The following is an 11,919-nucleotide window of genomic DNA, read 5'->3' as shown; positions in this document are numbered from 1 at the left end:
CCATTCTCACTCGTAAGTGAGCCATTTCCCATTCCTGTCTTCACACTCAAGACAACCTGAATCCATCCATGAATAAAAGTAAATCCATAAACTTTATTTGTATGGCACCTTTAGTACTGGTAAGTGCTATTCAAAGTGATTTATGGATGACTGAAAAGCTGATAAGATGGTACACATGAAAACAGTAAAACAATTTGAGACTAATGCACATAAGGAATCAAAATGATGAAAATGTTATCTGGCCAATAAAATGGATTTTTTTTTTTAAATAAATGAAAGGTAATTACAAATTAAATTGATAAGAGGGGAAATAGAGCATTTAAGACACAAATACTGTAAAATAAATGATCAGATAAAATAAATAATGGTCATAAAACATTCTAATCAAAAGCCAGGCTACATAGGTGAGTTTAAAGTTACTTTTTAAAGATATCAACATTTAAGCTGCTCTCAGATCCTCAGGCAAGCTGTTCCAACGGCTCAGAGCATAAAAACTAAAAGCTGCCTTACTAAAAGCTTTTTTTTCTAGTGCCAGAGGACATAAGGGGCCATCCTGGTTCATAGATTGGAAGCATTCCAGACAAGTATGCTCATGTAAGACCATAAAGTGTTTTAAAGATAAAAGAATTGTAAAATCAGTGCAGAAACGGACCAACCAATGTATGAGAATCTTCTCCAACTATTTTACCAAATTTGGAGACGCATGGTTTTCACTGGACAGGAAGGGAATGAGACGCTGTAATCTGAAAAGTAACTTGTAACTATAGCTGTCAGACAAATGTAGTGGAGTAAAAAGTACAGTATTTGCCTCTGAGATGAAGTGGAGTGTAATGTTAAAGTTGCAGTAAGTAACGAAGTACCATACAGTAAATGTATTTAGTTACATCCCACCACTGAGGTGTCTTTACTCTGAGGACTGAAGATGTGATTTAGTGTTTTACACATTATGAGTTGTACACACTGAAACTGCGTTGTGAAAACCAAGCTAATAGTTAAACACTGTAATAATACTTCAGCTGCTACAATTGTATTATAAATTGGTGCTTTGTCACGATCACATCAGTTACAGTTTGAAGAGTTGCCCTTCTTGCATACGGTGTTGACAAGGATCTGCAAATCTGTTGAGCAGTCATAAAGAAAGCAGGGCATTCCTCAGGCATGTCAAGACAGTGTGAGCAGTGGGTGTGGTGGCTTCCCTAGAAGCTACAATATTGCTCATCTGCCAAAAAAATCTATTCAAATTGTTTTCTGTTAGGGAGTGTAGAAGGTGTGTAGCTGCTCGATGGTTAGTACTTTGCTCTACCAGCACATAAACTAGGTCATCATGGCTGTCAAAAATGATGACCAATGCTTTTAGACTTGTACTGTCTATCTTTACCTAATAGGTCTAGTTAATAGAAAGTTTGCAGATTACAATATCTACATTCACACAATTCCATGTGACAGAACTGAGAGAATGCAATGTGGTAACTAACATGGCTAACTCTAATCACTGCTGGATTAGTATGCCACAGGGGGAACACATAACTGACTTTCCTCTTTTGATACAATATACAAGAGTAGGCAGACACCATGTGACTGTGTGCTTTCACTTTATTTCCCCTTACAAAAAAGTACACCACCATCAGGGCTGTATAGAAATGCAGAGTCATGAGTCCAACACCCATACATACCTCACCAAATTTACCAGACACCAAGAGATAAGTTAGAGCTAGCCTGGCTCTGTCTGAAGATGACAAAATCTGCCTACCAGCACCTCTAATACTCACTAATATGTTACATCTCATTAGTTTAATCCAGGCTAGCTGTTCCCTCTGTCGGCAGTCTTTTATGCTAAGCTAAGATGAGCAGCTCCCCAAAGCCCCCAAATTTTGCAAAAAAATCCCAAGGACATGATAAATGGCCCTGAATAGCAAAAGTATATGCACATTATGCACATAACAATAAACATTTTAAAAGATAAATACAAAAATACTGTGTTACTGAAAGGAACCCCTTAAGTACATAATACTGCCATGGCTGTACGCAGGGCTTTAGAAATACTGAGGCCCAAATACTGAGCTTGCTAGGGTTGGTTGGGAGCATGCCCCATTTGAATTATAGAAATGCGTCTCAAACAGTACATAAAAATAAGAAAAATGTTAGTTGTATAATAATATATTTATACATTAAATCTACATCAATACACTATAATTGTGCTAGCTGTTTCTGTTGTTAAACTGAGCCTTTAAGTTTCACAGTAGATACCAAAGAACATATCTCTGTGGTAATGACATGTTTATTTTATTTTATTTTATTATTATTTTATTATTGTGTTATGGTATTATTGTATAAGTAAGCACGTCATGAGCAATGTACAATCCTGAGTCAAATTCCTCGTATGTGTACACATACCTGGTTTTCTTTGTGTTGAACACCTGGTCTCCGGATGATCTTGCAGAGAAAATAAAAATGTATATAAGGGTACCTGACTTTAACATACATTTCAACATTTTACACAAACTGAATAGAAAGAAAAGCATTGTAACTTTCATTGGATGGATGGAATTAACTTTAGCTGGCTAGCTTGCTATTTCATTCACTGAAGTAAAACTAGCCACTGTTGAACATAGAGGGACTGCACAGGAGCTCTTTGTCAAATGATGTCTGGGAATGACTGGCATTGAACTTCAAACAGTCCACTGGTAAGATGATCTAGCTACCATATTGCATGGGTTCAGATGCCTATCTGGTTTCCTCAAGTTGTTAACATAATGATATAACTATCGTGTTGACATCTTGTAGTAAGGACAAGGTAAGGTAATCTTGACATTGTACAATATATTTGCTGCACCAAAGTAAGGTAATTTTTAGGCAATTATTTCCACCATTTATTATATAGTCTACAGAAATTGGAAAAAATACTGAGGTCCAGACCTGGATGACCTCAGTGGTGGGTACGGCCTTGAATACTGCCAAGATTTTGAGTCGCATTTTGAATGGAGGACTTTAAATTGAATGTTTCACATGCTTTACTTTACTATTTCCCACAGACCTTTCCTTAGCTACTCAATCTGTGAAAACAGCTGTATAATGTCTTGTGGCTGGAGCTTTGTAAAGTCTGGGAAAATAACCCTGATGATGTCATAGCGATGTCATCGGGGTTATGTTATCATATTGGAAAACCTGCTTTGCAAACTGGGAGCAAAGAGTTTAAAATATATGGGCATTTACCAGGCAGGGAGAGTCAGTGTTTTGGGAGTTTGACCTGTATGACGGAATTTCGTGGCCTCTGTTGCTTGGATTTATGACCATTCTATTTTTAATCCGTCCTTTACAAGTCCCCCAACTTTATGTGCAGTGGGCCTACTAAAATGTTGTATCCCTTTAAGAGTTTAAGCAAACACATCGTACCGTCAAATCCACTTTTATCCTCCAAAAATTTCCCATATGGAGTAATTTATAGTAGCCTACTAAATCTCTTTATTGTAGGTGCATGGGCGTGTGGAAGTTCTTTGAGTTGGGATGGGAGCAGAGGGGCGGGGCCTTTATTGGTCCGTTTATCTCCGCCTTTGGACCACACGATAAGTGCCCTTAGAAGGAAAGCCTTTCAGACTTTAAGCAGGAGAGCATTTTTCTGAGTGGCAGCAAATCTCCAGTTCATAAAAGTCATTGATCAAAACCACTTTTCTGCTCAGTGACAAGTTAAGATGCGGCCCGCTTAGGAGTAAATTAACTTTAAAAAAAGCGAGTATGGACGCACCATCTGGAACTTGATGGATTCACACATAGGCTAACTTGTCTGGTCTAGTGTCAAGCTGTTTCTCGCCTAAGTCTTCCTTCTCTGCAGCTTACAGCCATCAACCTGCAGCTCCAGTAGACTTTGCCTGCGTCTGCGTCGGACAGCTTCACCCAGGCTATGAAAAGATGACCACAAACTAATCCGCGGGTTTGTTATGCTGGATAATCTCCGCAAATCTTCCCATTTACTAGAAAGGGAGGGAGGGGTCCGTCCTAGCGGGGAGAGGTGGCCGCTTTGCGAGGCGGTGGAGGTGGGGAGGTGAGCAGCGCAGTCCGCGGCGGATGCCAGGGGCATGGAGATGTTGCGCCGCTCCTCTGTGTTTGCGTCTGAAGTGTTTGACCGCTCACCCACCGACAAGGAGCTGGTGTCCCAGGCCAAAGCACTGTGCAGGGACTACATTCACTCCAGGCTGAACCGTGCCGGGATAGGCTGGTCTAAGCCTGAACACGGACTGGCTGCATCAGGTGGGACACTGGGGGAGATATCGTCGGTTCTGCTGTGGCTGGGTAAGTTTTGGGGTAGATCTAACAAACACTGTGAAGCCACTTTTAGGCCAAGAACAATGAAGAAACACAAGAATACAGAGAGCATTTTACAATAAAGAGATATAGTTTTTAACTTTAACCTTTGAGATTATAAAAATCCCACAGATGAACAAAGTAAACATAGTAAAATATTGAAATTGACACTATTTTCAGTTCTGTTTAAAAGGGTGTGTGTTTGTGTGTGTGTGTGTGTATGTGGGGGGTTCCTTTTCATATTACCTCTCATCATTCAGAAGTGTGTTGTGGGATTACCTTTCATTTTCAGTAGAAGGCTTTGAAGTGATTCCCAGGAATCCCGCAGCAGAAAAAAAAAATCACTAACAGTTTCATTTAAGTAATATTTGACTCCCTGAATGTTTGCCCAGAATAAAACCTGACAGACTACAGATGGCTCCTCCAGTTTGAGGTTTCACTTTACCATTTGTGGTTATCATCCCTCCTCCAGTTTAGGTAGTTATGCAATTCACTGGAAACTCAGATATAACAAAGGCTGTGTTTATTAAAAATAAAAGGTCTAATGGAAATGTTTGGGGACACTTTCCAGTAGAGAGTCTCCCAAATGAGTAAAAGAAACTGTGGTCGGAACAGAGTTGGCAAACCTCTGAGCCCTGAATCTATTGAAGACATTATATCAATTACTTCTGGATACCACTACTGGATATGGGTTACAAGAAGCATCTACAGGTCTAAATCAGATTATAAAAGTGTAGTTTGACATTTTGAGAATTGACATTATTCACTTTCCTGCTGAGAGTTAGATTCTGTTCAGTAAATACGAAGCCTGGCTCTGTCCAAAGGTCACAAAATCCACCTACCGTCTTCCCAGTATATCGAACTGTCCCTTTGAGTCAGAAAGGAATGCAGAAATTGTTAATTTAATGTTGATTTATTAATACTTTAACAGCCACTCTGAGTTTTATCATTTATAAAAAAATATCCACACTGTACACTCCAATCCTGTCCATATCTTGTTTTGGGGAGATTGTTAATCAGAGTGCACTTTAGATTTCAAGCAAGACTATGTCGCTTTTGAAAATTATGGGATAAATGCTGAACTACTGTTTAGCATTTAGGTAAAGTGGAGAAAAGTAATTAAGTCACCCAAGTGACTCAGTTTTATCTGTTTCAAGCAATATTCACATAAAGTTTGCTAACATTAGCTAGTATTAGCTGCCATAAGCTACTGGTCATACCAGACCAAGTAATTCTGTAGCAGCAAAACAACTGGGTTTACTGAACTGAACAAGCGTGCGTTTTTACTGCTAATGAAGTAAACTATTTTTCAAAGGAAGAATGTGCTATTTCTTCATTTAAAAGTTACATGGTCTTGCTTTAACTGTGTGTATAGCCTAAATGTAACATCAGATGCACTGCAAACAGTCAATAGAACATTTTTGATTGAGTTTACTCTCATATGTTTTGGCCAGGCGATGAGTTGGAGTACCTTCGACCCAACGTTTACCGCAACGTAGCGCGACAGCTCAACATCACAGTGGCGTCAGAGAACATTGTGTCTGATGCCTTCCTGGCTGTGGCTGCAGATATTTTCTCCACAGGTGGGTCCACATCAAAATCTGGTTGTGTTGTAAATCAAGCAACGCATGCAGGCCTGCATCATGGGAACTAACTTTAGTGCTTTGTTATCAGGTTTGTCTCTGGCCTACACAAACCTGGACTTGAAAATAAAGCAAGATTACGGAGTGTTTGTCCTTTTAGGGTAGTTCTTCATTTTGCTTCATTTTGTCATTGGGAAGGAGGAACTTCACAATTTGAAGCAAATACAGTAAACATATTAAAAGTTTGGAGAACTTATGTTACTTCTCCTATTAATGTTTTTTCATTGAATTACTAGAGCAATTCATATTTTTCCCCCTCAAACATAAACAAATTCCAGCCTACTTTTTCATGTAAACATCTCTTATGCAGGGTGACCAAAGGACTCTCCGGTTCGTCAGGAGGAACATTTAGTTGCAGTCATTATCCCCTTACAGGAAAGGAACCGTAAGGGGAAACAATCAGTCCATATTAGGTTAACTTGTTCCTAGAGCGAGTGATTGTTACAGACAGTCTGGTCCCCACCCAGGGAGTTCAGTCATGAACCTCAGCTGGCTTATTCCTTATGTAACAAAGCAATCTGCTGCAAAGGTAATTAAGAGTCTACTGCAAAAATGAAGTTACTTAGGAAACCCACCGACTGGTTCACACATGCTAAAATTAAAGAATGTACCTTAATCCAGACATGCTCTGGTAATGAATATGAGAGCTGAGTTTACATAGGCATTTACATGGGGAAGAGAAATTGGAGTTAGGCTAAGTTTCAGTTTACATGCTGGACATGTAGCCCTCAATGAGTACAGTGTAAATTTGGACGAACATTAAAGCTGATAGTCTAGACATGTCACTGTGTTAAGGGGAAGTCATGGGCAGCAGTAGATTAGGACCACAAAATTGTGTAATGTGCTTGAGCTCAGTCACAAATGTCATGCTGCGTTCCACAAGGCACAGATAAGCTACAGCTGAAACATGTCACATCCTACACGTTACGCCATAAACCTCTATTTAAAGCTGCTCTGATCAATATGTTCATGTTAACAATGGATCAAAATACTGAGTGTAATGTAAAAGTTGTCTCTCATCGTCAAACCCACAGAGAAGTTCCACCTGAGTCTCAGTTCCCCAGTTGTCGTTTTTAGACGCAGGCAGCTGTTCTCAGTGAAAAAACCTGCTGCTTTTTTGGACCATTCTGTAGTAAAAATTTGGTTTTAAAAGATAAACCTTTACTTAATGTCTAAACTCCCCATAAGTTAGACAACAGTGTTACAAGAGCACACAGTGTACAGTACCATCCTTTAAATTCCAGATTCCACAGTTAAAGAGAAACATGACCTCCGTAGGAATGAATCAGACGACAGTTACAGAAGATGGATAGAGTTGAGGCTCAGTTTGTATGTGTTGGATATATAAACACTGCAAAAATAGTCTGAAGCTTTGACTGTAAATGGTGTGGCGGCAGAAAGCTTTACTCAACGTGTGAAGTTGGAAAAATGATCTGCTCGCTAATCTAGTGAGGCGTATTGCCTGCCTGCTGCCCCAAGCCTTGTGTTTGGGTTTTCTTCTTTGTGGGACAGACAGGCATGGCAGCATAATGCCTGGCTGCTGCTGAGGTTTTATAATTTGTTCATCCATCTTTGAAGAGAGCTGCTGACAGACATTTGCTGCACTAAAAAAAACTCCAACTCCTCAAAAAGACACTCCGCTTTGTTTTACCATTTTCCAAGAACCCTCAAATCATCAAAATCGTAAATTGTTTGCAAATCTTTTGGCATTTGCATGTTGTGACAATGTGTCCATACATCAGATAACAGGACATAAAAGACTGTGCATAAGCTTTGAGTACAGATATAGTTGAGGTTGTTCTAACAGACTTGTATGTCTCCAGGTGTGACGTGGGGGAAGGTGGTTTCCTTGTACGCCGTAGCAGGAGCCTTGTCAGTGGACTGTGTTCGCCATGGTCATCCAGCTATGGTTCATACCATTGTCGACTGCATGGGGGAGTTTGTCCGTAAGAGCCTGACCTCGTGGTTAAAAAGGAGAGGGGGCTGGGTAAGGGAAACCATTATTTTTCTTTTTTTTTTTTTAAACTTCATCACTTGTTTGTGTTGTATAAGGTGGTGTGTTTTCTCCCGTTTGCACCGTCCTGCACTGTAAAATCATTAAACCCTAGTAAGTGAACTAGTGTTTTTGATTTGTCATTATTTTCTTGATTAATTTATTTCTCATTAGATCTAGAAAACATCAAAATATAGTAAAAAATACCCATATAATTTTCCAGAGCCCAGGGGACATCATTAAATTGTTCTTTTTGTCAACACATCCTCATATCTAAATGACAAAATTTGTCAATTGTCCCAAAACGACATACAAGACCATTTTCCAAAACAACATGTCCGTTGGAAAGTACAACATCATATGTACATGATTGTTCCCAAACAACATGTACAAGCGTAAGTAGCCTACAAGTACAGCGTACTGGACCTTAAGTATGTTATGCATGGCACAGGACCTAAGTCATGTGACGTTTATCACGTGGTAAATGTTGTGAAATGGTGGTAGTTTGGTTAGGTTTATGCAACAAAGATCGTGGTTTGGGTCAAGAGCCCACAGAGCGGGTTGACCACCATACCTTCTCCTGCGGACTTGGAAAAAGGAGGGGTGAGCGGTGCATTCGTGTGGTGTCTGAATAATCAGAATCAGATCCTCTATATATGCAAGACGTGCAAAATCACGTATTGCATGTACATATTTTGAAAACATGTAATTTGTAAAATGGTTATAATGGTTAGTTTGCTGTCCATGTAGCGTGAACTAGATGTCTGCGTGTTCTTTATATGCACTGATAATCCAGCAAATCTTTGTAGTAGCATCCATGTTGTATCCACATTAAGGCTTAAGAGCACATGAACACACACTGGTCAGAAGAACAACTTCGCAACTCGTGAAATGGGACCATCCGAGGAGCACATGAATGCACCGTGAGCCACTGGTTGCAATTCGCAACCCTCACCACTAGATGCCACTAAAACATGCACACTGAACCTTTAACTTAAAACATGTCAACTTTGACTTTCTTACACACAGGACTTAAACCTCCTACTGAGTGAAAGTCCATAATTTACTTGACACATCCATCCACCCCACCTCCCTCTTTACACGGACTTTGTCGGTCTTTATACTACATCACCTGACGACTTCTGCCACTAGAGGCGGAGGCCTAACAAAAAACATTAAATGTTTCTTAATAAGCTGCTGCATAATCAACCTATAGAGCCGTTACACTTGTGAGGACGAGCTGCTTTTTGTCTGACCAAGAGTTCCAAACATATTCAATTCTCAAAGACATAAAGCAAAGAAAAGGAGTAAATCTTCACATTTGAGAAGCTGGATTTCTCAAAGATTTGACATTTCTGCTTGAAAGTGTACTTTTTTTTTTTTTGATTGATTATCAAAATACTACATTTTCTGTCAATCAACTGACTAATTAATCAACTAATCGTTTTAGCTCTAATGAATATTGCTCTCTCCCCGTTATCTTGAGATGATCTGGATATAATCACATGCAAACAGGTCCCTATAATATTTTACCAATACTCTTATAAATATATATTAAAATACAATAACAGAAAAATATATTACCATATGATACAAGATGAATGTGGGTGAAGTCACGAGGTATAAATACAATACTGATTAAAAATAAATATTATGGGAAGATTTCATAACATTATACTTAATGTTAGAAATTACACATAAGAGACTAAGTCGTAAAATCAGTGTAGAGTACTCCGTTATTTGGGTTTAATTAGATTGAACAATGGTCTTTGGCTGATGTGAGGCCTTTTCAGGGACCTTCGTATTAGTGCTAAGTCAAATAGCAGAGCTTTCAGAAAAAACTGACTTTCCCAGTATTTACAACGTGGAAGTTGATGTGAACTAAGTTGGGAACTCCATTAGGACATAAACGTGTCATAAAAATAGTATGATAGAATCAGTCAGCTGATGTAACTCGCAATTATTTGGTTCAGAACTAACAGCTAGACATAAACTAGAGCCACTGCCTCTGACAGATGTGTCCTCATGTAGAATCCTGTTAATGGGAAAAGCCTATATGATATAATCCTGCAGAAACAAGTGAAACTCTGGCACAAGAAGGAACAAGGCCTGGCATTGTGCCTCTGTCTATGTTCTGCTCTGCTAGAAAAGAGCATAACAAGTAAACAAATGAAAGCCCATGGACTCACAGACATGGCACCCGAGTCAGTCTTGTTTAGAAGATAAGTGGAGTGTAATAAAATGGAGAGCAATGCATTGTATAATTGACCCGAAAAGCTCAAATGAGGGACCAGTCGCAGTCCAAACTCAAACTGTAATATTTCTACACTGGGAGAGGATGCAGCATGCAGAAAACCTAAAGGAAACCTAAATAACATTTTGAGGTATGAAGGTACACAGGGTCTGCAGAGGGAGAATAGTTTGGTGTCATTACTGACTGAACTGTGCTTTCTGTGGAATTTCATTGTTTATGAAAGTTTTCTAGTTATGCAAGTAGATTTTTGAATTAAGTGGGCTTTGGCTTTGAAATAACATATTTGTGGGCAAGTTGCACATCTTGTGTCGGGCAGATTCCCGGAATATTGATAAATCAAGACCACATGTGGGATTTATAACCACATGTAGTCTTTTTTTTTTTGTTACATTCACAGTCAGAGTTCATTTGGTGAGCTCTGTAGCACTGGTATGACACTATGTCCTCTCTGCTGTTACAGGTGGATGTAACGAAATGCGTGGTGAACACTGACCCCAGCTTCCGCTCTCACTGGCTGGTGTGTGCTGTCTGTTCCTTTGGACTCTATCTGAAGGCAACCGCGTTATACCTCCTCAGGGAGAAGTGAAAACAAAGTCACACACTGGATTCTGTGCAGACAGACCAGCACTGTACACCACCATCACCACTCCACTGAAGCATCCACTGCTTTGGATTATGTTTACACTCATTTGCACTGAACCTTCAATGATCAACACGTAAACCATTACAGAAAACAGACTTTCTGTGCATCTTCCGCTAACTCCTTTTATTTAATGGATATATTAAGGTACACGTTTGATGTGAATATATAAAATCACCCACTGTTAATATTTTTAGCTTTTCATTTGTCCTCAAACAGCGGACCTGCTCATTTTGCTCCCTGTTTGGCAGTGCTTTGGCTTCCCCTAGTGGTTGAAAAAGGTGACTACGGTATATTGACACTGATGACCAATTTTCAATGTGGTATTGTATTTTATTTTGGAGGTAAAACAACTTAACATCCGTTTTTTGTCTTGAGAATGTTCCTCGGGATCCTGAGGGCCATTAATGAGGACTTGGTCTTACCAACATCTCCACTTCTTGCCTGGATGGCATATGGCCTAACAAACTAGTGCATGCTAGATAAATGCAAAATACACCATGTTTTCTAACAAAGAGACTGTACAAATATTTGTAGGGTGATGGGGTTCAGAAAAGGTTTATGATTTTTTTTTTCTCACTGAAGGGAGGTAATTTTTTGGAGGAGAGCAGGGGAGGCTGTGTTATATTTTTTTCTCACTCTAGATTTATATTTTATTTCAGTCTTCCCATGCAAGAATTGTGATTTTCATCATCACAATAAGCTTCTAGCAAACAGGACCAGCATGCCAGTTTTTAGAAACATATCTTTGTGGATATTATTGAGTAAATGTTAACTCTAGCAAGACGTAACGTTCCTTCACGTTGTTCTACATTACAACAGAAAGTTACAACAGAAAGGAAGGAAAAACTAGATGTGTCATAAGAAGTTAGTCTGTAATATAATTCAAGTTCAGATTCACATGTTGAGAACTTTCCTACTAATTCATGTGAAGTCAAGTGAAATGAAACATTTTGACTTGGGTTCCCTTAACTTATTTATGTTTAAATTGGGGTTAAAATTATTTATACTTTTCTTCTTCTAGTGAATATTGGGGGAAGATTGTCCCAGGTTTTTTCAGAGACAGGAGATGAGAAAAGAAAATATAAAT

The 11,919-nt window shown here is 39.1% G+C and overlaps 1 protein-coding gene across 1 annotated transcript; it reads left to right on the top strand.

Annotated features, from left to right (window-relative positions):
• The first annotated feature begins 3,595 nt into the window (after nt 1-3,595).
• boka (BCL2 family apoptosis regulator BOK a) lies at nt 3,596-11,192 on the top strand. The gene is made up of 4 exons (XM_046050156.1): nt 3,596-4,287; nt 5,754-5,882; nt 7,766-7,929; nt 10,650-11,192. The coding sequence occupies exons 1-4, from the start codon at nt 4,074-4,076 to the stop codon at nt 10,773-10,775; spliced, it is 633 nt and encodes a 210-aa protein (XP_045906112.1). The 5' UTR covers nt 3,596-4,073; the 3' UTR covers nt 10,776-11,192.
• The last annotated feature ends 727 nt before the right edge of the window (nt 11,193-11,919 follow it).

This window comes from Micropterus dolomieu, linkage group LG05 (genome assembly GCF_021292245.1).
Source record: "Micropterus dolomieu isolate WLL.071019.BEF.003 ecotype Adirondacks linkage group LG05, ASM2129224v1, whole genome shotgun sequence".
Classification (NCBI taxonomy): Eukaryota; Metazoa; Chordata; class Actinopteri; order Centrarchiformes; family Centrarchidae; genus Micropterus; species Micropterus dolomieu.
The sequence above is the reverse complement of the archived record's forward strand: the minus strand, read 5'-3'. Positions and strand labels throughout refer to the sequence as shown.

Coding starts and splice junctions, on each gene's coding strand:
- boka (XM_046050156.1), top strand. CDS start 4,074: ATGGAGATGTTGCGCCGCTCCTCTGTGTTTGCGTCTGAAGTGTTTGAC. Junction 4,288..5,753: donor GTCGGTTCTGCTGTGGCTGG/GTAAGTTTTGGG, acceptor TGTTTTGGCCAG/GCGATGAGTTGGAGTACCTT. Junction 7,930..10,649: donor TAAAAAGGAGAGGGGGCTGG/GTAAGGGAAACC, acceptor CTGCTGTTACAG/GTGGATGTAACGAAATGCGT.